This window comes from Bos grunniens, chromosome 18 (genome assembly GCF_055505025.1).
Source record: "Bos grunniens cultivar Pamir isolate PY7600 chromosome 18, Bosgru_T2T1.0, whole genome shotgun sequence".
Classification (NCBI taxonomy): domain Eukaryota; kingdom Metazoa; phylum Chordata; class Mammalia; order Artiodactyla; family Bovidae; genus Bos; species Bos grunniens.
In genome coordinates, this window is record NC_141182.1 from 47,119,495 (window position 1) to 47,143,349 (window position 23,855).

At 38.2% G+C, this 23,855-nt stretch overlaps 3 protein-coding genes across 8 annotated transcripts in view; 2 read left to right on the forward strand and 1 right to left on the reverse strand.

Moving 5' to 3' along the window:
* The window catches only part of ZNF382 (zinc finger protein 382), an 83,000-nt gene extending 77,781 nt beyond the window's left edge, over positions 1-5,219 (reverse strand). Inside the window, exon 1 of one of the 3 annotated variants that reach the window (XM_086352003.1) lies at positions 5,026-5,218. The gene's annotated coding sequence lies outside the window, so the exon portion shown is untranslated. Of the gene's footprint in view, positions 1-5,025 lie in introns of all 3 variants that reach the window. The other 2 variants (XM_086351993.1, XM_086351986.1) reach the window with 2 other exon arrangements.
* A 402-nt stretch (positions 5,220-5,621) lies between these two features.
* The window catches only part of ZNF566 (zinc finger protein 566), a 63,821-nt gene continuing 45,587 nt past the window's right edge, over positions 5,622-23,855 (forward strand). For all 4 annotated transcript variants that reach the window (XR_015145816.1, XM_086352096.1, XM_086352099.1 and 1 more), the window contains exon 1: positions 5,622-5,671. The gene's annotated coding sequence lies outside the window, so the exon portion shown is untranslated. The remainder of the gene's footprint in view (positions 5,672-23,855) is intronic.
* ZNF260 (zinc finger protein 260) lies at positions 16,627-22,400 on the forward strand. The gene has a single exon (XM_086352171.1). It carries the CDS (start codon positions 16,776-16,778, stop codon positions 18,012-18,014), a length of 1,239 nt encoding a protein of 412 aa, XP_086208297.1. The 5' UTR covers positions 16,627-16,775; the 3' UTR covers positions 18,015-22,400.

A 23,855-nucleotide genomic window follows, 5' to 3' on the forward strand; every position in this document is an offset into this window, starting at 1 on the left:
GTTCTACAATCAAGTCATTAGCCTCTATAGTTGCTGACTACAATAAAACATCCTAAGATCATAAAGTCCTTATTGCGAAATTCAGACTTAAATTGAAGAAAGTAGGGAAAACCACTAGAACATTCAGGTATGACCTAAGTCAAATCCTTTATGATTATACAGTGGAAGTGAGAAAAAGATTTAAGGGAATAGATCTGATAGGGTACCTGATGAACTATGGACAGAGGTTTGTGACACTGTATAGGACACAGGGATCAAGACCATCCCCAAGAAAAAGAAATGCAAAAAAGCAAAACGGCTGTCTGAGGAGCCCTTACAAATAGCTGTGAAAAGAAGAGAGCTGAAAAGCAAAGGAGAAAAGGAAAAATATACCTATTTAAATGCAGAGTTCCAAAGAATAGCAAGGAGAGATAAGAAAACCTTCCTCAGTGATCAGTGCAAGAAACAGAGGAAAACAATAGAATGGGAAAGACTAGATATCTCTTCAAGAAAATTAGAGATACCAAGGGAACATTTCATGCAAAGATGGGCTCAATAAAGGACAGAAATGGTACGGACCTAACAGAAGCAGAAGATATTAAAAAGAGGTGGCAAAAACACACAGAAGAACTGTAGAAAAAAGATCTTTATGACCCAGATAATCAAGTGGTATAATCACTCACCTAGAGCCAGACATCCTGGAATGTGAAGTCAAGTGGGCCTTAGAAAGCATCACTACGAACAAAGCTAGTGGAGGTGATGGAATTCCAGTAGAGCTACTTCAAATCCTGAAAGATGATGCCGTGAAAGTGCTGCACTCAATATGCCAGCAAATTTGGAAAACTCAGCAGTGACCACAGGACTGGAAAAGGTCAGTTTTCATTCCAATCCCAAAGAAAGGCAATGCCAAAGAATGCCCAAACTACCGCACAACTGTACTCATTTCACACACTAGTAAAGTAATGCTCAAAATTCTCCAAGTCAGGCTTCAGCAATACGTGAACTGTGAACTTCCAGATGTTCCAGCTGGTTTTAGAAAAGGCAGGGGAACCAGAGATCAAATTGCCAATATCTGCTGGATCATCAAAAAAGCAAGAGAGTTCCAGAAAAACATCCATTTCTACTTTATTGACTATGCCAAAGCCTTTAACTGTGTGGATCACAATAAACTGTGGAAAATTCTGAAAGAGATGGGAATACCAGACCACCCGACCTGCCTCTTGACAAATCTCTATGCAGATCAGGAAGCAACACTTAGAACTGGACATGGAACAACAGACTGGTTCCAAATAGGAAAAGGAGTACATCAAGGCTGTATATTGTCACCCTGCTTATTTATCTCATATGCAGAGTACATCATGAGAAACGCTGGGCTGGATGAAGCACAAGATGGAATCAAGATTGCCGGGAGAAATATCAGTAACCTCAGATATGCAGATGACACCACCCTTATGGCAAAAAGTGAAGAACTAAAGAGCCTCTTGATGAAAGTGAAAGAGGAGAGTGAAAAAGTTGGCTTAAAGCTCAACATTCATAAAACTGAGATCATGGCATCTGGTCCCATCACTTCATGGCAAATAGATGGGGAAGTAGTGGAAACAGTGACAGACTTTATTTTTTTGGGCTCCAAAATCACTGCAGATGGTGACTGCAGCCATGAAATTAAAAGACGCTTACTCCTTGGAAGGAAAGCTATGACCAACCTAGATAGCACATTAAAAAGCAGAGACATTACATTGCCAATGAAGGTCCATCTAGTCAAGGCTATGGTTTTTCCAGTAGTCATGTATGGATGTGAGAGTTGGACTATAAAGAAAGCTGAGTGCAGAAGAATTGATGGTTTTGAACTTTGGTGTTGGAGAAGACTCTTGAGAGTCTCTTGGTCTGCAAGGAGAGCCAACCAGTCCATTCTAAGGAGATCGGTCCTGAGTGTTCATTGGAAGGGCTGATGTTGACGCTGAAACCCCAATACTTTGGCCACCTGATGCAAAGAGCTAACTCATTGGAAAAGACCCTGATGCAGGGAAAGATTGAAGGCAGGAGGAGAAGAGGACGACAGAGGATGAGATGGTTGAATGGCATCACTGACTCAACGGACATGTGTTTGGGTAAATTCCGGGAGTTGGTGAAGGACCAGGAGGCCTGGTGTGCTGTGGTCCATGGGGTTGTAAAGAGTCAGACACAACTGAGTGACTGAATTGAACTGAACAGAAATTCAGGATCAGTCATTCCGTGCTCTGTGAAAATGAGCCTTTATTTAGAACTATTTCAGGAGAATTTTTTAATGAACTTGGATTTTTGCATCTTCCCATACTTAGGAAAGCACTAAAATCATTAACCAAGATATCTATTCTTCATGACTGGCAATAACCGTCTACCAAGATGTATCTTTAATCGCATGTACACCTTCAGAGTAATTTCTCAGAGCTATCTGAGACGCTGTCTCCCAGGCTATAGTGCTCAGTAAGTATTCAAATAAAACTGAAACTCATGGCTATCACATTGTGTTTTTCAGTCAACATTACCATGAAGAGAATTGAAATGCTACTATTTATTTCATGCACCTATAGGTAAATTTTGTTTTGTTTACGAAATAACTTTCATACAATATACACTATTTAAAATCCTCTACTTTCATTTAGTATAATACTTTAATTCTCTTACCCTTCCTTTCCTTGTGGATGCATGGTTATATGATGGCTGCTCCATGAACAGCACTATTATCCACTTTCCAGGCAGGAAGGAGAAAAGGAAGAAGGCTAAAAGAATACATGTCCACTGAGCCTTCCCCACATTCCCCTCTTTAAAGAACTGTCTAAGAAATCCAATCTAACAGCTTTTGTTTACATCTGAAATATGTAATGTGTTTTTTTTTGCCCCTATTTGTTGTTTGGCACAGTGCCCCCTCAAACAAAATCAGAATTTTTATAGCAATAAAGGAGACAATGACTATTGCATTAATCACATATGACAAAACAACACTGTGTAATATTAAAAATATTCTCAAATAACTTTCAATTATGTGGAAAGTTACATCACTTAAATGAAAATATTAAAAATGCAAGTATATACACATGTATATGTATCTACATGATTGCATATGTGTACATATGTAAAACCAAAATACTCAGCATACATATTAATTTTAAAAATTAGGAAGTGCAAAGAAAAATAGTAGGCTTTAGTTTACTTCATGGGTCTCTGTTAGAAGTCTGCCAAGAAAGGAAAAAAACCAACTCCAGGAAAAAATAAAGCATTTTAGAAATAAAGGGAAAATACCAAGCCATCTTATATACAACTTATAGATATCATAACCATTATTTTCTCCTCCTTGGAGATTTCTCTTGTTGAAGGATATATTAGCTAGGCAGCAGTAGGGAAAGGATGGGGTTAAACCAAAGTATGATTGTTTTGCAGAAATTGTTAAATTATAGCAAGTTCCAAACACTAGATGTTTTAAAAAGGTTACAGTGCACACAAACAACCAAACACTTTGCTTACAGTTTTTTTGCAACCTAGAGCAGCTTTTGTCTTTTCACCATGCCTGCCCTTTTAGTCGGAGAAGGCAATGGCACCCCACTCCAGTACTATTGCCTGGAAAATCCCATGGACAGAGGAGCCTGGTAGGCTGCAGTCCATGGGGTCGCTAGGAGTCGGACACGACTGAGCGACTTCACTTTCACTTTTCACTTTCATGCATTGGAGAAGGAAATGACAAGCCACTCCAGTGTTCTTGCCTGGAGAATCCAGGGATGGGGGAGCCTGGTGGGCTGCCGTCTCTGGGGTCGCACAGAGTCGGACACGACTGAAGTGACTTAGCAGCAGCAGCCCTTTTAGTACTATGCATGTGCTCCAGGTTTAAAACTTCCCCATCCAGTTTTGCACAGACAGTGCTTTGAGAGCTGGCTCCCTGTCTTCTTACTGTCGCAACCAATAAATGCTTCTATTTTAATCAAAAGTAGTTTATGTGGGACTTCCCTGGTGGCTCAATGGTAAAAGAATCCGCCTGCCAAGGCAGGAGACAGGGGTTCACTCCCTGATCTGGGAAGATTCTCACATACCTCCAAGTAACTAAGCCTGTGCCCAACAACTACCGAGCCTGTGCTCTGGAGCCCCGGAGCTAACCACTTAGCCTTCCGGTCGTAACTGCTGAAGCCAGCGGGCCCTAGAGCCCGGTGCTCTGCAATAAAAGAAGCCACCGCAGTGAGAAAACTGCTCTGCAACTAGACAGTAACCCCGCTCCCTGAAACTAGAGAAAAGCTCAAAACACAAGGAAGATGCAGCACAGCCAATAAATAAATAAAATTATTATTTTTTTAAGTACTTGGTGTGTTCACTGGCTATGAACCACAAGGGACAGACTCATTAAGCCTGGTTAACAGACACAGATGAGACAAGGAGATAACAAATCTTTCCTAAGGTCCAGATGACAAGGATATCTAGCTCACTTGCCCCTCCCTGACCAGGGCTTCTCAGAGGAGATCCCAGGCTTCCATTTCAACTATAAAGCCATACAGAAGAGTCAGGGTCTTAACTGGCAAAGCGCAGAGCTATCCTGTGTCTCATATATGACTATATGAGACGGTCACCGACAGTCTCTCCAGATTCACCAATCAGAAGACACAAAGGTGTAACAGTCTCAGTCACAGACTCCCCTTCCCTTCCGCACACAGTGCTGCACAGCCACAATCCCCACCAGCGCGCAGTCACAGAAGTACAATAACAAAGCTCCCTATGCATGCACACAAACAGAAATATATACGGTCACACAGAAACAATCCACACACCCATCACAGGGGCACAGAGTCACAGGATAACCCACACTAGCACACAGTATGACACACGATCGCACATTAACAATCATACCTCGCAGACTCACCCGCATAAAGCTACACACACGGTACCACACACTGTCATAAGAACACACCCATCACAAGGACATACTGTCATACATAATAACCGACACTTCCCTCTCCAACCTCGCCCGTTCAGCCTGAACAGACAATACTCAGTCTCCATCCCCGCCCAGACCTCTGGATGTTTCACCTCCAATCTCCCTTGCAAGGCGTCAGTCGTCAGGAACAGCTCAGTGACTAACACCCAGCTCCCGTTACCGCACCGCGCAGAGCCGCGGGCCTGAGAACGCGGCGACCTCTGGGAAAGGTAGTTCAGCACCGCATTCGCGAGGGACAAGATGGCCTCGGGCTGGATCCTAACCGGAGATCCCCACAATCACTCCCCTCCTCACCGCTTCTCCCCACCCCCTAGCCTCAGACCGTGCCCTGGAATTTTCTGGCGCTGCCTTGCACCGCGGTTCCTAGTTGGAGTCACCCCTAACTAGGGGTGAGCTTGAACTGAGCTTATTACCACTGCCTTCTCCCAGAGGTAGCTGGCACAGGTAGAGTATTACCTAAGTCATGAGTCTCGGGCTACGTACACTCCTCCCCCAATCAGGGAGATAGTCCCACAAGCTCGGGTGGAGTTGACAAGGCGCGAAAGCTGACTCGAACCACCGAAACTTCTGGGAAATGTAGTCCACAATCAGAAAAGTGGACGCCCGACCAATATCGACCGATTCCGCCCGGTATTGAGCCCGGGCTCGGTGGAGCCCAGGAGACCTCTGGGAATGCTAACCAGCCGGCAGTGCGCAGGCGCAGGCTGTCTGGCTCGCCATCGTCGTCTTTGTCTGCTGGTGAGTTTGGTTTTGGTTCTGCGAAGCGTAGATCTGGGTTGCTGGACCTAGGTTTCTGGGCTTAGAGTCCGGTCGGCTAGGTTGTAGGGGAGATTTCGCGGAGCCTACGACCGGGTTGGGGAAACTGAAGGAGAGGAATCGCCTCCTGTGACGTGCAGCAGTGTTCAAAGCTTCTGTGGATGGGGGCAGGGGTACAGAAGGCAACGGGGGCGGGCTCGTCGGTGGGTGACTTAGGGTGTGAGGGAGAGTGAGAGGGTTGCAGAGTTGCAACCTGTGTGGTTCCAACTTCGTGAGAGTGGGTGGCGTTGGGAACTTACTGGGATAGTACCATTTAAACCTCACTTTTCTAGTTTTTAAAATAATGATAAGAGGGTGCATTTCTCTGCAACATCCGTTTCTGTGAAAGATGAGAACGGGAAAAGGCTAAGCAGTTGAGCGATAAGTGATTTTTGTATAAAAGCAGACCCATTGTGGAGTAGAAAACAAAATCAGCATTTTTTTTTAAAGAGGAAGGATTTCCGGGAAACTTGTTATTGGATATATAGACTCCCCAGAGGTACTGACTTTTCGTAATTCTTTGGAGGACTTCCGGTGAGGCCGCTTCGAGAAGTCCTGGGCTAAGGAACAACTTTAAGAGGTAGTTTCCACTGTTGCTGATAGCGCAGAATTGGGAAGCAAGTTGTCCGGTCTTGGACTCACAAGTCAGAAAATCAATTTAAGACTCCCTGATTTGTCAGTGAGCATGGCGATCTGACTCCTAATTTTACCAGGTTTTCCCCAAAACCAAATGACCTTTGTAAATGTGGTGAAACAAATTTTTCTTTTATCTGTAAAAAGAATTTCTTCCAGTATTTTAATCACACAACGCATTTTTCAATAAAATGAGAACGTACCACAGTACAAAAGTTCATATATAGAAATAATATTTTTGATACATACAGAAAATAATCAGTAATAGTTAAAAAGAAGACTACTTTCTTTACAATAGCAACAAATCTGATAAAACACCTAGGGATAAACAGTAAAAGTATAAAAGCTTTATGAAGATATTTTTAAATGTTAATGAAAGACCCAAAAAAAGACTTGAGCAAGCGGAAGTATATACCATATGTTAGATAGATTTAAAAAGTGCCATGTTTTTTGTTATATGAAGAAAATAAAGTGTATGTTTGATATAACATACTACTTTTTTTTTTTTTTTTTTTTTTTTAGTAAGTGGGGGTAGGAGTGTATATTTGTAGTTGTATGAAGAAACTTTTAGAGTTTACACAGAAAATAAAAATGGTTGTGAGGGAATGTAGCAACTAGGGCAGGAATAAAAATCACATTTTTGCTTGCCTGTTTTGTACATTTTCATTTTTACCTGGTATGGAGTAATTAGATTTCTCTGTTCACTCCATTCCTTTTCAGGTGTTTATCACTGACTCATTCTTGATGTTTCCTTGGCTTCCATAATACTTCTCTCATTTTTACAATTCCAGTGAAAACCAAGGAACAAGGTCCCTTCTCCCTGCAAAAAATCTCCATTAGTGAGTGATGTTTGTTTGTCCCTCAAATATTAGTGTTCCTGAGTTTCCGACTTTGATCTTTTTCACTTCTAAGAACTCTTAGGAGCAACCAAATTCCACTATGGCTTCAGCTGTGACACAGGACTAATGAAATGACCATTCCTATTTGAGGCTTGTCCTGAGCTTCTCCAACTGTCTAATGGATAATGCCATCTGGAGGTTGCATAGGAACTTCAAACTCTTCATGTCCATAATGTCATAATTACCTCTTCCTTCCTGTGTGTTGCCTCCATCCTTTCTGCCATCTGTGTTTTCATCAATTCATGGCACTATCCAGCCAGACTAAGCATCCTATGTTGGAGTAAGGGAAGAGCTTCTGAGCAAGTTTGACCCTTTTATCTGTAACACCCCATTACAAATCGAAGACTATGGTCTTTTCTTTTTTTTTTTTTAAAAAAATCAGCCAAAATGGCGCTGGTTCCGAGTCGGGTAGCAGCAACCCTCGCGCATGCGCCTCAGGAGGCTCAACGTCAGCTTCCCAGAATCCCGACTATGGTCTTTTCAATACAAATAATAAATGAGAAATACATTTGCTGAACCAATGAATTGAATGACCATTTAATTATAGGACACTTAATTTCTCTTAGAGTAATATAACCTGGATAAAATATTAGGCCTCTAAAAATTTTAAGAACTCTGAGCCACGAATAATTTCAGAGTCACTTCCTTTACATTTTATCCATATCACTTAAGGTTGGTGACTTCACATTTATGCGAAATGTGTTGTTATGGGGGAAAATGATATTCAAAACTGTGACTGTTCAATCAGGAACAAGGTGTCACTTGTAAATGACACCTGCTCAAAGGTACTCATGCAGGTTGTGATTCTAGAGAACTCTAGCAACTCACTGATAGTTTCTCTGTATAACCTAAATTCTGAAAAATAAGATACCTTCTGTTTCCCATTTTTTGAAATGTGTGGAGCCTTTAAATGACAAAATGAGTTTGACCTGAGATGCAAATTACAAATACTCTTTTTCCATGTGCTCACATGTATGTGTATGTGTGTGCTCTGGCTTCTAAGCCAAAGAATCATCATTCCTTTGTTCTTTTTCACAAGTCAGCTTCTTCGTGCATCCCCAGGAGCTTTACTTTCCTTATCCTTCAACTCCACTGAGGGTCCTAAGGGCTCAACCTGAATTCTGAGATGCTGCTTTAACCTTCATCCAAGTCCTATGTCATTATTTCAAATTTTAAAGTAACCAGTTCAAACAAGAAGAGCAACTGATGATAGAGGAAGAAATGTAAAGGAGGTATTCTCCGGGTAAGAGAGAACCCAGCAGGTATGAATGGAGTAAAGGCTCATTACAGTGGCTCAGTGAGTTTGCCTTCTCCACTGGCACCCCACTCCAGTATTCTTGCCTGGAAAATCCCATGGACAGAGGAGTCTAGTAGGCTGCAGTCCATGGGGTCGCTAAGAGTCGTGTCACTTTCCCTTTTCCCTTTCACGCATTGGAGAAGGAAATGGCAACCCACTCCAGTGTTCTTGCCTGGAGAATCCCAGGGACGGAGGAGCCTGGTGGGCTGCCGTCTATGAGGTCGCACAGAGTCGGACACGACTGAAGCGACTTAGCAGCAGCAGCAATGAGTTTGCAACATCTGAAATGTTTTGAAATTTTCTTATCAGCTCTTGTCTTTTGGAGTGAAAATTGCTAGGCATCCTTTAGATAACCTAGGTACCATTTCTAAATTCTCCTCCTGGTTTGATGCTCTTCTTTTCTCAGATTCTGGAGGACTAGTTCTCTCTCTAACCTTGATTCTGGATGCCAGCCTCTCTACCTTATTTGCAGCCTCAATTTTATAACTTCTATAGTCTAAATTTCATGCTTCTTCCTCTCACTAACATTCTCCAGTTTTCACTTCTCCCTATATGTCTACACTCCTTTCCTTCAGCATTCAGTCCTTGCCAAAGATTAGAGATCTGTAATCTTTCAAATCTACAAATGTAGATTATTTTCTTTAAAATTTTACTATCATATTTCTCTCTCCTTCTTTTGTAATATACCTCATAGTTGAATTTTACCCTTTTATCCTTGTTTTTTTTATTGTCTTACTTCCAGATATCATAGTATATTTTGTAAATCTATAGTATACAGATATACAAGTATATATCTATATACTATATACACAGATATACAAGTATATCTATATAGTATATCTGTATACTATCTGTATATATATCTGTATACTATACTATAGAGTATATCTATACTGTATACTATACATAGTGTATCTCCAGATATCGTCTGCCTTCTGCTTTTTAACAATAATGCAGGCCTGAAAATTGGTGCTGTATTGTACTGTTATTTTTAAAATCTAATACATATACATGATAGACATTAAAACAATAGGTATATCTCCTATTCCTGGCTCTCAGTTCTCTATTTCTGCTCCTCAGAAGCAGCCACAATAAACATTTTATGCTTCTAAATATTTTTATGATTATACAGGGAGACTTTCCAGAGAAAGCATGACATGATTTGCCTGTGACAAGATTACTGTGGTTGCTGTGTAGGAAAGTGTTAACATATAACAAAATGTTCAAATGTCAGGCAAACTCAGTGTATTTTTGTTTGTTTGTTTTTGGTTGTACTGGGTCTTCATTGCTATGTGGGCTTTTCTCTAGTTATGGTGAGTGGGAGCTACTCTTCGTTGTGTTGTGAGGGCTTCTTATTGCAGTAGCTTCTCTTGTGGAGCACAGGTTCTAGGCACATGGGCTTCAGTAATTGGGACACGTTGGCTCAGTAGCTGTGGCACATAGGATTAGTTGCTCTGCGGCATGTGGAATCTTCCTGGACCAGGGACTGAAGCTGTGTCTTCTGCATTGGCGGGCGGATTCTTTGTCATTGAGCCACCAGGGAAACCCAGTGTATTCTTTTTAAATGGTGACCTGTTAAAAGCAGAAGTTGGCAAACTCTACCCTACTATGTGTTTTTGTAAAAAGTCATTTTCTTGTCCATTCATTTTCTTATGATCTGAAAATACTTTCAATGCCTGAATTGGTATCTGCAGATGCATGATATGTAAGGGAGTGAAACAGGACTAAAAAGTGTTAATCAATCATGGTAATAAAGCTAAGTGAAAGTCACTCAGTCATGTCCAACGTTTTGTGATCCCGACTCCAGCCCAGAATACTGGAGTGGGTAGCCTTTCCCTTCTCCAGGGGATCTTCCCAACCCAGGGATTGAACCCAGGTCTCCCACATGGCAGGCGGATTCTTTACCAGCTGAGCCATAAGGGAAACTCAAGAATACTGGAGTGGGTAGCCTATTCCTTCTCCAGTGGATCTTCCTTGACCCAGGAATCAAACCAGGGTCTCCTGCATTGCAGGCAGATTCTTTACCAACTGAGCTAACAGGGAAGCCCCTATATAGTAAAACTAAGTGGTAAACCAAAGCTAAATGGTAAACCAGCATACTTGGGAGTTTAAAGCTAAGTGACTATAATAAACACCCGAATGTGCTGGTTTAAGGAATGTAAGAATTGATTTATTGGCTTATTTCTTTATGTGATGAGTAGTCAAAATCTGCATGGTACCTTTGGTCTTTGTGGTACTTTAAGATCCAGACTTCTTCCAGGTTCTCTCTTTATCTTTTACTTGTGGTTAAAGCTGGATTAACAATGTATCCTGGTTCCAGCCTGGTAGAGGAGAGAGGAATCACCACTCTAGGGTAGAAGAGCATCAATAAATTTTTTTGTAAAAGGCCAGATAGAAAGTTTTTTAGGCTTTGTAATCCATAGGATCTCTGTTGCAACTACTCAGCTTAGGCATTATAGCACAAAGTTAGTACACCTGGTATTAGAGCATTTTGATTTATATTTTAAAACACTTTTTAAAGCACAAGATAAATGCTGTTGAAAGGACCAGTTTGCCTGGTATTCAGATAATGTTGCCTAGTTCAGTTCAGGACTGTCATTTTACAGTATAAAAAATTCAGTTCTGGTTAAGTATCTGTGAAGGCTGTTGATATAATCCCTGTAAAAATACAAGGGGGGCTTTAATTACCAAGGGAATGTAATTTCTGTATTTTCTTTTGACTTACTAGTTATATAGAACTTAGTTCTAATCTGTTGTACATCTTACTTCTGCAAATATTATTGTACTTTGTTAAAAGTTTAGTAAAATTCACACCTTAAACCACACATACCTTGGACTTTGGGGTGATAAAATGAGAGAATGATCACCTCTATTTTTTTCTGTTTACTTTTCTGTTTAAATTTTCTTTTCTGGTCTAAGTTCTCAGAGGTTATATTTGCTAGGTTTACAAGTTTATTTGCATAGAATTGAACAAAATAGTCTCTATAATTCTTGTTTTCAAATAATCATTTTTTTTATTTTTTTAATTTTGCTTTTATTCTTACTCATGAATCTATTATTACTTGTAGTTTTGTTTGTAATAATCAATTTCTCTATCTTTTCTAATTTTTGTTTACTTTTCCTTATTGTAATTCCTTAGTTTGAATATTATTATTTCTTTTTAAAATGATGTAACCATTTATGTTAAAACTCTCCAAGCATTTTTTTCAAGTGGGTTCTGATATACATTGTGTTCTGAATAATACTCTGAATATTATGTGATATATTTTAATTTCCTCTTTGACCAAATAGTTTGTTCAAGCCAGTAGATTTTGAAATTTACAAGTGAAAATTTTTAATTTTGTTTATGACTTTTTTTTTAGGGTATTTTATCTGTCCTTTTCTACTTTGTGGAATATTTGAAGTTTTATAGGCCTACTATGTGGACTTATTTTGAGAATGTCCTCTGAGCATTTTAAAAGATGTTTCAGTATTTTCAAAATACAGAATAAACTAGTTAATTCTATATTATAAATTAGTACATATTTTTATTTCATGTTTCCATTTCATATATATTCATATATTTCATGGATTTGATCTCCTAGGTTGAGAGAGGTAGTCTTCTCAGTTGCTAATGTTTTTGTATCTTGGATTTCTATAGTTTATATATTCATGATTATTTTTAGTCTTTATTTTCAGCATTTCTGATATATTATTTTAGAAGCATATCTTATATACAGTTTAGGGGGGATTTGCTGTATCAGTTGGAGAAGGCAATGGCAACCCACTCCAGTACTCTTGCCTGGAAAATCCCATGGGAGGGGCCTGGTGGGCTGCCGTCTATGGGGTCGCAGAGTTGGACACGACTGAAGCGACTTAGCAGCAGCAGCAGCTATATCAGTTGTTAAACTTTAACATGCATCAAAATCACCTGGAGAAGGCTTCCCTGGTGGTCCAGTGGTTAAGAATCTGCCTGCCAATGCAGGGGACATGGGTTTAGTCCCTGCTCCCGGAAGATCCCACATGCCACAGAGCAACTAAGCCTGTGAGCCACAACTACTGAGCCTGTAAGCCTAGAGCCTGTGCTCTGCAACAAGAGAAACCAGCACAATGAGAAGCTCATGCACTGCAACTAGAGAGTAGCCCCCACTTAGCCCAATCAGAGAAAGCCTGGGCAAAGCGATCAAAACTCAGCTCAGCCAAAGAATAAAATAAATAAGTATATAATAAATCTTAAAAAAAAAAAAAAATCACCTGAAGGGCTTGTTAAATACAGACTGCTGGGCCCTACCCACAGCTTTTTTAGATTCAGGAGGTCTGGCTTGAGGCCTGAGAATTTCCTATATGGGCCTATCATAGTTCTTTTAATAGTTATTATTATTCTATTTGCATTTGTTGACAGGAACAGTATGGTTGGTATTGATTCTGATTTAACTTTCTGTACTATTTTAAATTCTTTTTTGTTTTTTTTGCCACACGTCATGGCTTGTGGGATCTTGGTTCCCTGACAAGGAATTGAACCCGTGCCCTCAGTAGTGAAAGCACAGAGTCCTAACCACTGGACTGCTAGGTAATTCCCTACTGTTTTAAATTCTGCCTCCTCTTTTATCTTTTGCTGTAGGATCTTTATTTGTTGTGAATATATATCTTCCTGAACATTTGGGAAGTTTATTTTTTTTCTTTCTCGTGTTTGCCTTTATATTCATAATTTTCTTAGTCTTCATCCTCGATTTTATTTATTTATTTTTTCTTGATTTTAGACGATATCTATTTACTATCACCAGGAGTGATATGTATATTTTATACACTTTACAATGTATATATTTTCAGCCTCCCTCTTCCCTTCATCAAGTTGTGATTATTATTCCAGCTTTAAATAGTAAGAGTTGTACCCTTCTTATCACCCCTGTCGTGTGTATGAAATTCTTGGCATCTTTGCCTTTGATTGTGCATTGATCCATTTATCAAAATCTTATCCACTGTTCAATCTTGAACTTCATTTTTAATGAACTGTCTCTTACTTCTAGCCCAATCTCTCTAATCCTTGTGTCTCCCATCTCAGATACAAAGTAACCTGGATCTTATGTATTAACATATACTCTCTTAGGTTTGTGTTTTTCACTACATTGAAATATAAATTCACTACATTGTAAATTCGAGGGTGCATGCTGAGTTGCTTCAGTCATTTCTGACTCTATGTGACCCTATGGAGTACAGCCTGCCAGGCTCCTCTGTCCATGGGATTCTCTAGCCATTCATGTTTTAAGACTATTCTAGTTTTTCTCCCATTTTAAAAAATAAATAGTTTTTATCTTTTTATTATTGAGTTTCAGCGGTTCTATATATTTTGGAGAGAAGCCCTTTATTAGTTCCTCCCAGTCTATGGCTTTTGTTTTTGTTTTCTTAACTGTGTTTTTAAAGGGCATTAATTAGTTTTTAGTTTTGATAAAGTCTACCATTTTTTCTTTTATATTTCTTATTAATATTTTTAATGCTCATGCTGTGGTCTGTAATTCATTTTGAGTGAATTTTTGCTTATGGTATGCAGTGAGTGTTGAGGTTATTTTTTTCTAATTATGGAAATTACAGCATTGGTAAGAGAGGCAGCATATTATTAGTCAGTTCTTAAAATGATTTATATGAAAATGAGGATAAAAGTTTGAGATGGATAGTTCAGAATAATGTCAAAGGTTTCCAGAGAGTGGGTGGAAAATAGTTATAAAAGAAAGGACTTAGAGAGGCCAAGAAAAGAGTCCTTGACAAAAAAGAGCTTGGGTGCCAGAGTATCAGGCATAATGAAAGAAGAAAAATAAATGAAAACTGAAATTTGATGGCAATGACAGTTTCAGTATCCAGAAGTGATAGTATCAGTAATCAAAATGGAAATCAAAATCAGATTTGGAAGCAAAGATGGCTATTTTCTGGCATATTTTCTTTTTTTCCCCTTTCCCATTAAATGTATATGTACTTTGCTGTTTAGCCCATGTGAAACTCAGTTGTAAGGTAAAAAAGCACTGTCTATAGTTATTATATAATTATTTATAGATTGATTCAAGTTAAAAGGCCCAAGTCTTCAAGGAAATCTCTGTAGGTATAAGAAATTGGAGCTTTTAGAAGTCAAATAGGGTTATAACTATGCTTACTCCATTCTTCCTTACCCACTGTTCTTGCTTCATGTAGACAGCCACTTTAAACTCATTTGACTGTGTCTATTGGTGTTTATTCTGAATTGCAGCTTATTCTGCAATTGCCATTTCATTTCATATAGCTGTTTTACCTATTTTAAATGCAGTAAATTTTAATCATTATCAACATGCTAATAAGAAGATGGGGCTCAGAAAATTTCCTGCATTCATTTTTCATATTTTCTGTGATGATTATAATCAGTGTCCATGAGTAGGTCTGTTAAAATGGTGAGCTTCACTGTACACATTCAGTTGGATATACAAGTATTTATTTTCTATGACTCCAGATGTCAGGATCTATCGGGCTTCTCATGATTTTCTCATTTTTTCAGACAAGAACCCTTCCATATCTGACACCTGGCAACTACCAGCATTCCTGTAGTCTAGCAGTAGAAAGAAGTTGCGATTCTATACTATATATAAACTTTTACTTATCACCCTCTTTCAGTATGGCATTCTCATCTACTTTCTGTGTCAAAACTAAATTTGGAGTTTCTCAGTTACACTTTTCTGGATAATAAATTCCTATTTCTTCCAGTTAGGAGAGTTGGGTGCATCAGCTTCTCCTTATATAATAATTTTATAAGCCACTTTCAATTCTTAACCAATCTGTCCATAAAGTTATACAGCCTTTTCATCAACGGCTGTGTCACAAATTACCTTGCATCTAAGTGGCATCCTTATGTACTAGCATTTTATTTAAGTTTTGTGGTTAATTTAGTCCTTTATTCGGTTTCCTTTCAAAATTTCCTAATACTTTCATCCATTGTTGTTTCCTCAGCCTTTCAGTTTTTATGAGTAATGCCCTTCATCTCCTTATTGTCATTTTAATGGAGCTTCAAGAAGATGTAGAAATAAATATCTTATTTAACCACACATCCCTTTAATTTAATAATACTCCTATTCATTTTTTATCCCTTCATCCTACACTTTGCAGTGTTATGTTTCGTCTTTCATCCTGTCACCTGTTCTTTATGTTTTCCCTTATTTTACTGATTTATAAAGTATACATTGTTTCATTTAAAACCAGTTTAAGCTAATGCACCCATGGGTGTCATTTGTATTTGAGCTTTCTTTTATACTGTTAGGTTAGGTTTGAAATTAAAAGTCTATTTTTAAAATGCACTGTTTTTTATTCTTTTGGCTGCACGGGGGCTTTCTCTAGTTGCAGTGAGCGGGTGACACTCTTCATTGCAATGAGTAGGCCTTTTACTGCAGTGGCCTCTCCTGCTGCGGAGCATGGACTTCAGGCTCTTGGGCTTCAGTAGTAGCAGCATGTGGGCTCAGTAGTTGTGGCTTGTGGGCTTAGTTGCTCCAGGCATCAAACCCATGTCCATTGGCAGGGTGGACTGTTAACAACTGGACCACAAGAGAAGTCCCTAAATTGCACATTTCTGAAATTTTATTAAAAATAGTGGAGAAGTTCACAAGTGTGATACTGATGATGATGATGATAGATGCCTTATTAGATGTTCACTACATGCCAGGCATTAAATAGTTTACAGTTAGTTACTCTTTTCAATGATGTTTTTTTTGTACTCCCTTTCAGAAAAGGCCTGGGAAATTTATAAATAAATAAAGATACAACAGGAAAGACCTTTGAGTTAAGTTGCATCCTTCTTTGTGAAAATACAGCAAAAGAAAAACTCAGAAAATACAACTAAAAAACTCAGACAACTTCATAAAATACAGCTAAAGAAAAACTCAGAGAAGTATTTCCTCTGAGCACAGACATTGATTGTTTAAGACTATTACTCTATGTATGGGACTCAGTTTAAAAATTTGGACATAACTTGCACTTAAACATGAGAGAAGCTATCTAAGAAAGAACCATTACGAATATAATGAGGATGCTACATTTCATCCCAATTTATAATCATCTGACCTCAGGATAACCAGTGTGAAAAGTCTTTCATCATAAATTCAACTTTGTTAGATATCTGAGAATTATTATTGGAGAGAAACCATCTGCATATATTGAACGTGGGAAAGCTTTCATCCATGTCACATGTCAAGAGATACTAAGGAATTCTTGTTGGAGAAAATACCTCTGCATGATAAGAATGTTGGAAAGCCTTCGGCCTGAATCAGATCTCCTTCAGTGTGATCAAATTCATACTGAAGAGAAACTATATGAATGTAATGAATGTGGAAAAACATTTAGTCTGAAGCAAAACCTCACAGAGCATAAGAAAATGCATACTGCAGAGAAATCACATGAATGTACTGAATGTGGTAAAGTGTTCTCTCGAGTCTCATCCCTTACTCTACATTTGAGAAGTCATACGGGAAAGAAATCATATCAATGTAATAAATGTGGGAAAGCCTTTAGCCAGAAAGGAAACTTGCTTACTCATCAAAAACATCATACTGGAGAGAAACCTTATGAATGTGGGAAAGCTTCTATTCAGATGTCAAGCCTTATTAAGCAACAGAGAAATCATACTGGAAACAAACCCTATGCATGTAAGGAATGTGGCAAAGCCTTCAGTGGCAAATCATATCTCTCTGAGCATGAGAAAATTCATACAGGAGAGAAACCCTTTGAATGTAACCAATGTGGAAGAGCCTTCAGTCAGAAGCAATACCTCGTCAAACATCAGAATATCCATAGTGGAAAGAAACCCTTTAAATGTAATGAGTGTGGAAAAGCCTTTAGCCAGAAAGAAAACCTCATTATCCATCAAAGAATTCATACTGGAGAGAAACCTTATGAATGTAAAGGGTGTGGGAAAGCTTTCATTCAGAAGTCAAGCCTCATTAGACACCAGAGAAGTCATACAGGAGAGAAACCTTATATATGTAAGGAATGTGGAAAAGCTTTCAGTGGCAAATCAAACCTCACTGAGCATGAGAAAATTCATATTGGAGAGAAACCCTATAAGTGTAATGAATGTGGAACAATCTTTAGGCAGAAGCAGTACCTCATTAAACATCACAATATTCATACAGGAGAGAAACCCTATGAATGTAATAAATGTGGAAAAGCCTTCTCCCGAATCACATCACTTATTGTACATGTGAGAATTCATACAGGTGATAAGCCTTATGAATGTAAAATATGTGGGAAAGCTTTCTGTCAAAGCTCATCTCTTACTGTGCATATGAGAAGCCATACAGGTGAGAAGCCGTATGGTTGCAATGAATGTGGGAAAGCCTTCTCTCAGTTCTCAACTCTTGCTCTGCATATGAGAATCCATACTGGAGAAAAACCTTATCAGTGTAATGAATGTGGGAAAGCTTTTAGCCAGAAGTCACATCATATTAGACACCAGAGAATTCATACTCATTAAAGCTCTATGAATGTCTTAAATTTAGGAAAACCTTCAATAGAAATCATACTAAACAGTATATCAGAAAAATCATTTTACAGTAAAGTAACATCAATATGGAAAAACCTACAGCAACAACTCAAAATGTAATACACTGAGAATTTAATAACTATTATACTATCATGAAAACCAATACCCCCACAACAAACATGTTCATGCTGGACTTTTAGGAGCATTCTCATTAAGGATCCAGTCATGGACACTAATCAACATGGTTCTAGAAGGCCTACCTGATATATTCAGACAAAGATATACAAGGTGTGAAGATGTGAAACAAAGACAAAATTGTCATTTTGTTGTTACATGTTTTACTACATGTATAACCATCAAAATTACTTGCTCTTGATACAGTAATAGAAAATAAAGATTGTGACAGGATACTATATCCAGAAATACATGCATGTTTTTAAGGGGAATTGGCAGTTCATAGAGGTGGTAATCTCAAATTGGTAGAAAAATCTGGATAATTAAAAAAATGGTCTCAGGGTAATTGATTCTTCATGTGGAAAAATTAGATCTTTGCTGTTGTCATACATTATAAAGTATTTATTAAAAAAACTCAAAAGTATTGAAGACTAGAACTCAAAAGAGCAAAACTTAATAAAAGGGTTTTGTAGATTTTTTTTTCAAACCTTTGAGTAGTAAGAATTTTAAAAACACATTCCAGAATACCCACTCTTGAGTATATATACATATAGTGAAGAAACTGATACATGTACCCAGGGAGTCCTGTATCTTTAATGTTCATTGCAGCATGAGTTATATTAATATAGCAAAAAATTGGAAACAAATGTCACTTTGGAAATGGTTGATAAAATGTGATGTAGTTACCCTGTAGAATATTCTCTAGCAATTAACAAACTAAATCTATATGTATTAACAGAAAGATTTGAAAATCATGTAGAGTGAAAATGAAGTGATGAATATATTGTAACTATACCTGTGTGAGTTTGAATTAAATCAACACTAACCAACACTAGTATTAAAGCATTGGTTATGGGTAAACATTTTTATGTAAAACTATGAAGAATGGATTGGAAAGATACACACTCAATTCCCAAAAGTGGTTGTCTCTAGAAAGAAAGAGAGTAGAAGGGAAATGGGGCCAATTATGGTGGTTGAACAATACTTCAGTTTTGTATCTAAATATCTATCTCATTAAAAAAGATTCCAAATAAATATAAGAAAACATTAGTTGATTCTGGATTGTAATAATGTATGAGTTTATTCTATTTATGCTGTTTCTTTTAAACTTCTGAAAATTAAAAAAGGGATAGGAGTAGAGAGACTACATGGAATACATGTTATAATGGACTTACATTTCCAATTAGATGCAGATATTTTGCAAAAAAAATATTTCTGAAATCATATCTTTAAAATATGAAATAAAATTTAAAATTTTAATGGTAACTTAAATCCATTTATTTAAATTACTCTCAAATGTCATATCACTAATCTCTGTGGTCTCTGAGATCATGATTTTGCAACAGGTGATTGAAGCACATTAAGGATCATATTACTTTATAATACATGCACAGACTTGTTAGAAATAATTAGTTTTTCAGAAACATTTATCAGAAATTTTAATAAGCCACATAACCAGTTCTGGTATTAGAAATTAGACATTTTAAAAATGAAGAAAACATGTTACTGTTTTTTTTTTTATGACACCAAGTAAAACAACTGTTGCATTTCAGCTTCAGTTTTTAACTCAAACTAGTTATTTTCTCTAATTTGCCAGACACAGTCAACTCTCCCACCCCACCTCTAATTTGTTTCCTTGGAGAGAATAGAACTGATGAGATCTCAGACCTAAAGAGAATTCTCTTATTAAAAGCAAATCTTTTTGAGGATTTTTTTATTCTTTCCCACAATAACCTGATATAGAAACAGTTAATGCTCTTTTTGAATAGTGATAAAAGTTGAGTGTGTAACATTTAAACCTTAGGCTCCTTTCAAATATATTGATTTCTCTTAAACTCAGAAAAATACTGTGCTAATATAACTATAGCACTGCACTGCTTGTTACTGGCATTTTTGAAACTTGGTTTTAAGATTATAAATGCCGTAGGTTGACTTTGTGAGGTAATGTATCCAAGTAACATATATGTGTATCTACAAATCTAAATATCCTCTTTTCTTCCATTTTTCATTAAACATTCTCTGATATTCCTTAAGTATTACACCCTTGTGCTGGTACATCTTTGAAGTCACAGAGCAACTAGGAACTCCAGACCAAACTAGGATTACCATTTGGTGCATATAGTTGGCCAGTGCCATGGCCCAGCAACAAGAATGATTATAATGGTCAGGTAGAGTAAGATAAGCAAATGCTGCATGGTATTCTATGGTATTGTGTACTGTGTATTTATTCGGCCATTCTCCCTGCTGATTCAGCTTGTTACTAGTTATTTACCATGACAGACAACACAAGTAAACACCCTTACAAGTGGCCCTTACATTTTAGGTATTCTTATTTCCAGGGGATAGATTATAGGCAAGAGACTGCTAGATCAAAGGATATGTGCTACTTTAAAATTTTAGTAGATGCTATCAGTTATTTTCAAAACAAGTTTCCTCCAGCTATACAATAGGTGGTATTATACTAAAATTCATGTTTGTCTGATGAGTATAAACCTCACCTGTTCCTAGATTTGCTTCTTTGTAAACTTTCATATTGTTAGCCTATATTCCTATAGGATTATTTATCTTTTTGTCAGTTTTGAAGACCTTTTTCCACATTAGATATTAGGATATGTATGGGTCAATTGTAAAGATACTTTAATCTTTACATTATATGTTATTTCTTAGGTTTTCTTTCAAGTTGTCTATTTCCTTTTTGTAATATATTAATGTTTAACCCTTTTAGAATTGAATTTTTAATGTCATTTATGAAGGTTCATATTTTTTCCTTCCAGATGGGTTGCCAGTTGTACAAGCACAGTTTGTTAAAATAATCCAGCAGTCAGTTTAGGGTCAAACAGCTCTGACACCTGCATGTCCACCAGAAGCCATCACAGATTTGAACTGGCAATCAGAAAGAGGAAGAGAGATAACAGAATAAACCTAGCATTTGGTTTATTATTAGCTTTGTCCTAACAAGAAAATATCTTTACAGCATGTTCATCAGAAAGTCTTGCAAGTGCTCAAGCAAGCACAGCTTCCACTGCCCCAGTACTGCACAGAGGAGACAAGGTCAGAATGGGTGTGGTTCACCTCAGCAGTGGGAGACTAACATTCTCATCCAGCACATTCATCAAGCAGGGCATCTGCATGGTGTGCCACCATTAAATGGGGCGCACTCACTTGTAACAGGGATAACCACTTAAGCACAGGGAAGTTACTACCTTGGTTTCCCAAGACTTATGACGCCTTAGTTATATAGGCAGTCAGTGTCTACATGCCAGTTCACAGTTCATCCCATCCAGGTACAGGCCACAAATGAGAGATTTCCAGCATTTTCTTCAAGGAAACTAGTAGAAAAACAAGTCTAAAGTCATCTTTCCAGGGATGGGTCAGTGGGAACGGCCTTTTATTACTTTGATACCATACTTTTCCTATTCAACTAAAACTCTGCTATGTAATTCTTTACCCAAATGATCTTTTCTTTATTCTACTTTAACTGGCTTATATTTTGATTTACACCGACTTATTTATATTCTCTTGCTTCATTCATTTACTTTTCTATTCCTATACTAACATTAATGGATAATGTTAACATTAGCCTTATTGTATTTTGTTACTGTAAGTCCCCCACTCCTTGCTGTTGTCCAGTTTTATTGGCTAATCTTCGTTTTCTTTCTCTATAAATGAAGGTAGGTCTCAAATTATAAAAACGCTTTGATACTCTAATTAGAATTGCCTTAAGTATATACATTTGGGGAGAAATGACATTTATGATACTATCTTCCTGTCCCCAAACATAGTAAGCCTTTGCATAGGTTCAAATTGCGATTCTCGTCCTTCAGCGTGAGAATTCAGAACAAAGTAAAGCCTATCCCTGCGTAATACCATTAAAGATTTTTGTTAGTTGAGTTAAATAAGGAACCACAGCCCAGCCCAGAATTCATGTACTGAAGCCCTAGTGCCTAATGTGATGGTATTTGGAGATAGGGCCTTAGGAAATTAAATGTTTATATGAGGTCAAGAGGATGGTACAGTCCTTGTGGGAGCAATGCCCTCATAAGGAATGTGGCATTGTGTGTATACCAAGAAAAGGCCATGTGAGCCGAGTGAGACAGCAGCTGTCTACAATCCAGGAAATGGACCTTTTCCAAATCTGCCAGCACTTGCTATTGGGGCTTCTCAGCCTCTATAACTGTGAGAAATAAATTGTTGTTTAAGCCACTCAGTCTATGGTGTTTTGTTATAGTAGCCCAAACTAAGACAGTCCCCTTCCTGCTTATTTCTACCCTAGCCAGTTAAATGTGAGGTAACCTTGTCAGATGTTTAACTGCGAGCTCCCAGATACAGTAAGACAAGTGGAAGTGAAAGTCACTCAGTTGTGTCCCACTCTTTGTGACCCCATGGACTATACAGTCTGAGGAATTCTCCACGTCAGAATGCTGGAGTGGATAGCTCTTCCCTTCTCCAGGGGATCTTCCCAACTCAGGGGTTGAACCCAGGTCTCCCACATTGCAGGCAGATTTTTTACTAGCTGAGCCACAGGGGAGGCCCAACAATACTGGAGTGGGTAGCCTATCCCTTCTCCAGGGGATCTTTGTGACCCAGGGATAAAACTGGGGTCTCTTGCATTGCAGTAAGACAAAGCCACTTCCATCAGAACAGTGTGAAAATAGAAAAAGCCACAGAAGAGGAAACTAGATGGACAACTAACATTTGAAAAGCTCATCCTCACAAATAACCAAGGAAATACCAAATGTTGTCAATCTGGTTTCCTCTTCCGTGGATTTTCTGTTTATATACCGTTAACCTACTTTTTCTGTATATGTTTTTTGAATTTACAAGAGTTCTAGTTCAAATGAAAAAATAGCAACCCACTCCAATATTCTTACCTGAAGAATTCCATGGACAGGAGCCTGGTGGGCTACAGTCCATAGCGTTGAAAAGAGTCAGACATAATTGAAATGACTTAGCAGTAGCAGCTAGTTCAACTGACTTTAGCAGAGTTCCTACTAAATCTAGAGTTCATAATAATGCACAAGATAGATCTAGAAGAAGGTTCAAATCTGACTAAAGTTTGGTCAAGTAAAGACAGAATTATCATAGAACTATTGGCACTGGGGCAAAGCAAGACCTTGAGGCTAATTAAACTAACATGGTATAATGACCCAATTCAGAGACTCTTGGATGCAAACTATACATTTTTATTAGCAGTCCAAAAGGATGCCCCAAGCAGCAAGGGTTTGTAATGGAGTACTGGTCTCATGAAGATGGAAGCAAGGTGATGTTAATAAATTATTGACTCCACAGGGTTTTGGCCATATCCATTGAGTTAACAAAAACCTGGGGAATGGCAGTGAGTAATGCTTCCTGTTCACTCATCTATTTTTTAAACTTATACCCTCTCTAAAGCCCTTCACATGCACACTGGGGGCCTCATACAGTCAGTCCTCTAGCAAGACAGTACCCTGACCTTTGTCCCACCCACTACCAGGAGCTGTTAGGACAGCTGTTAGGCCAAAGCCCTTCATGGATATATGCTAGATTCCTGCAAAGAGGGGCCTCTATAGCTCCACATTCCACTAGTGTCCACAGTGGTGCCCCGACTCCCTTTAAATGTCTGTCAGCTTCTGCTCATCTAACTACCTGGTCATATCTGGGGACTGGGCAACCCAGCAA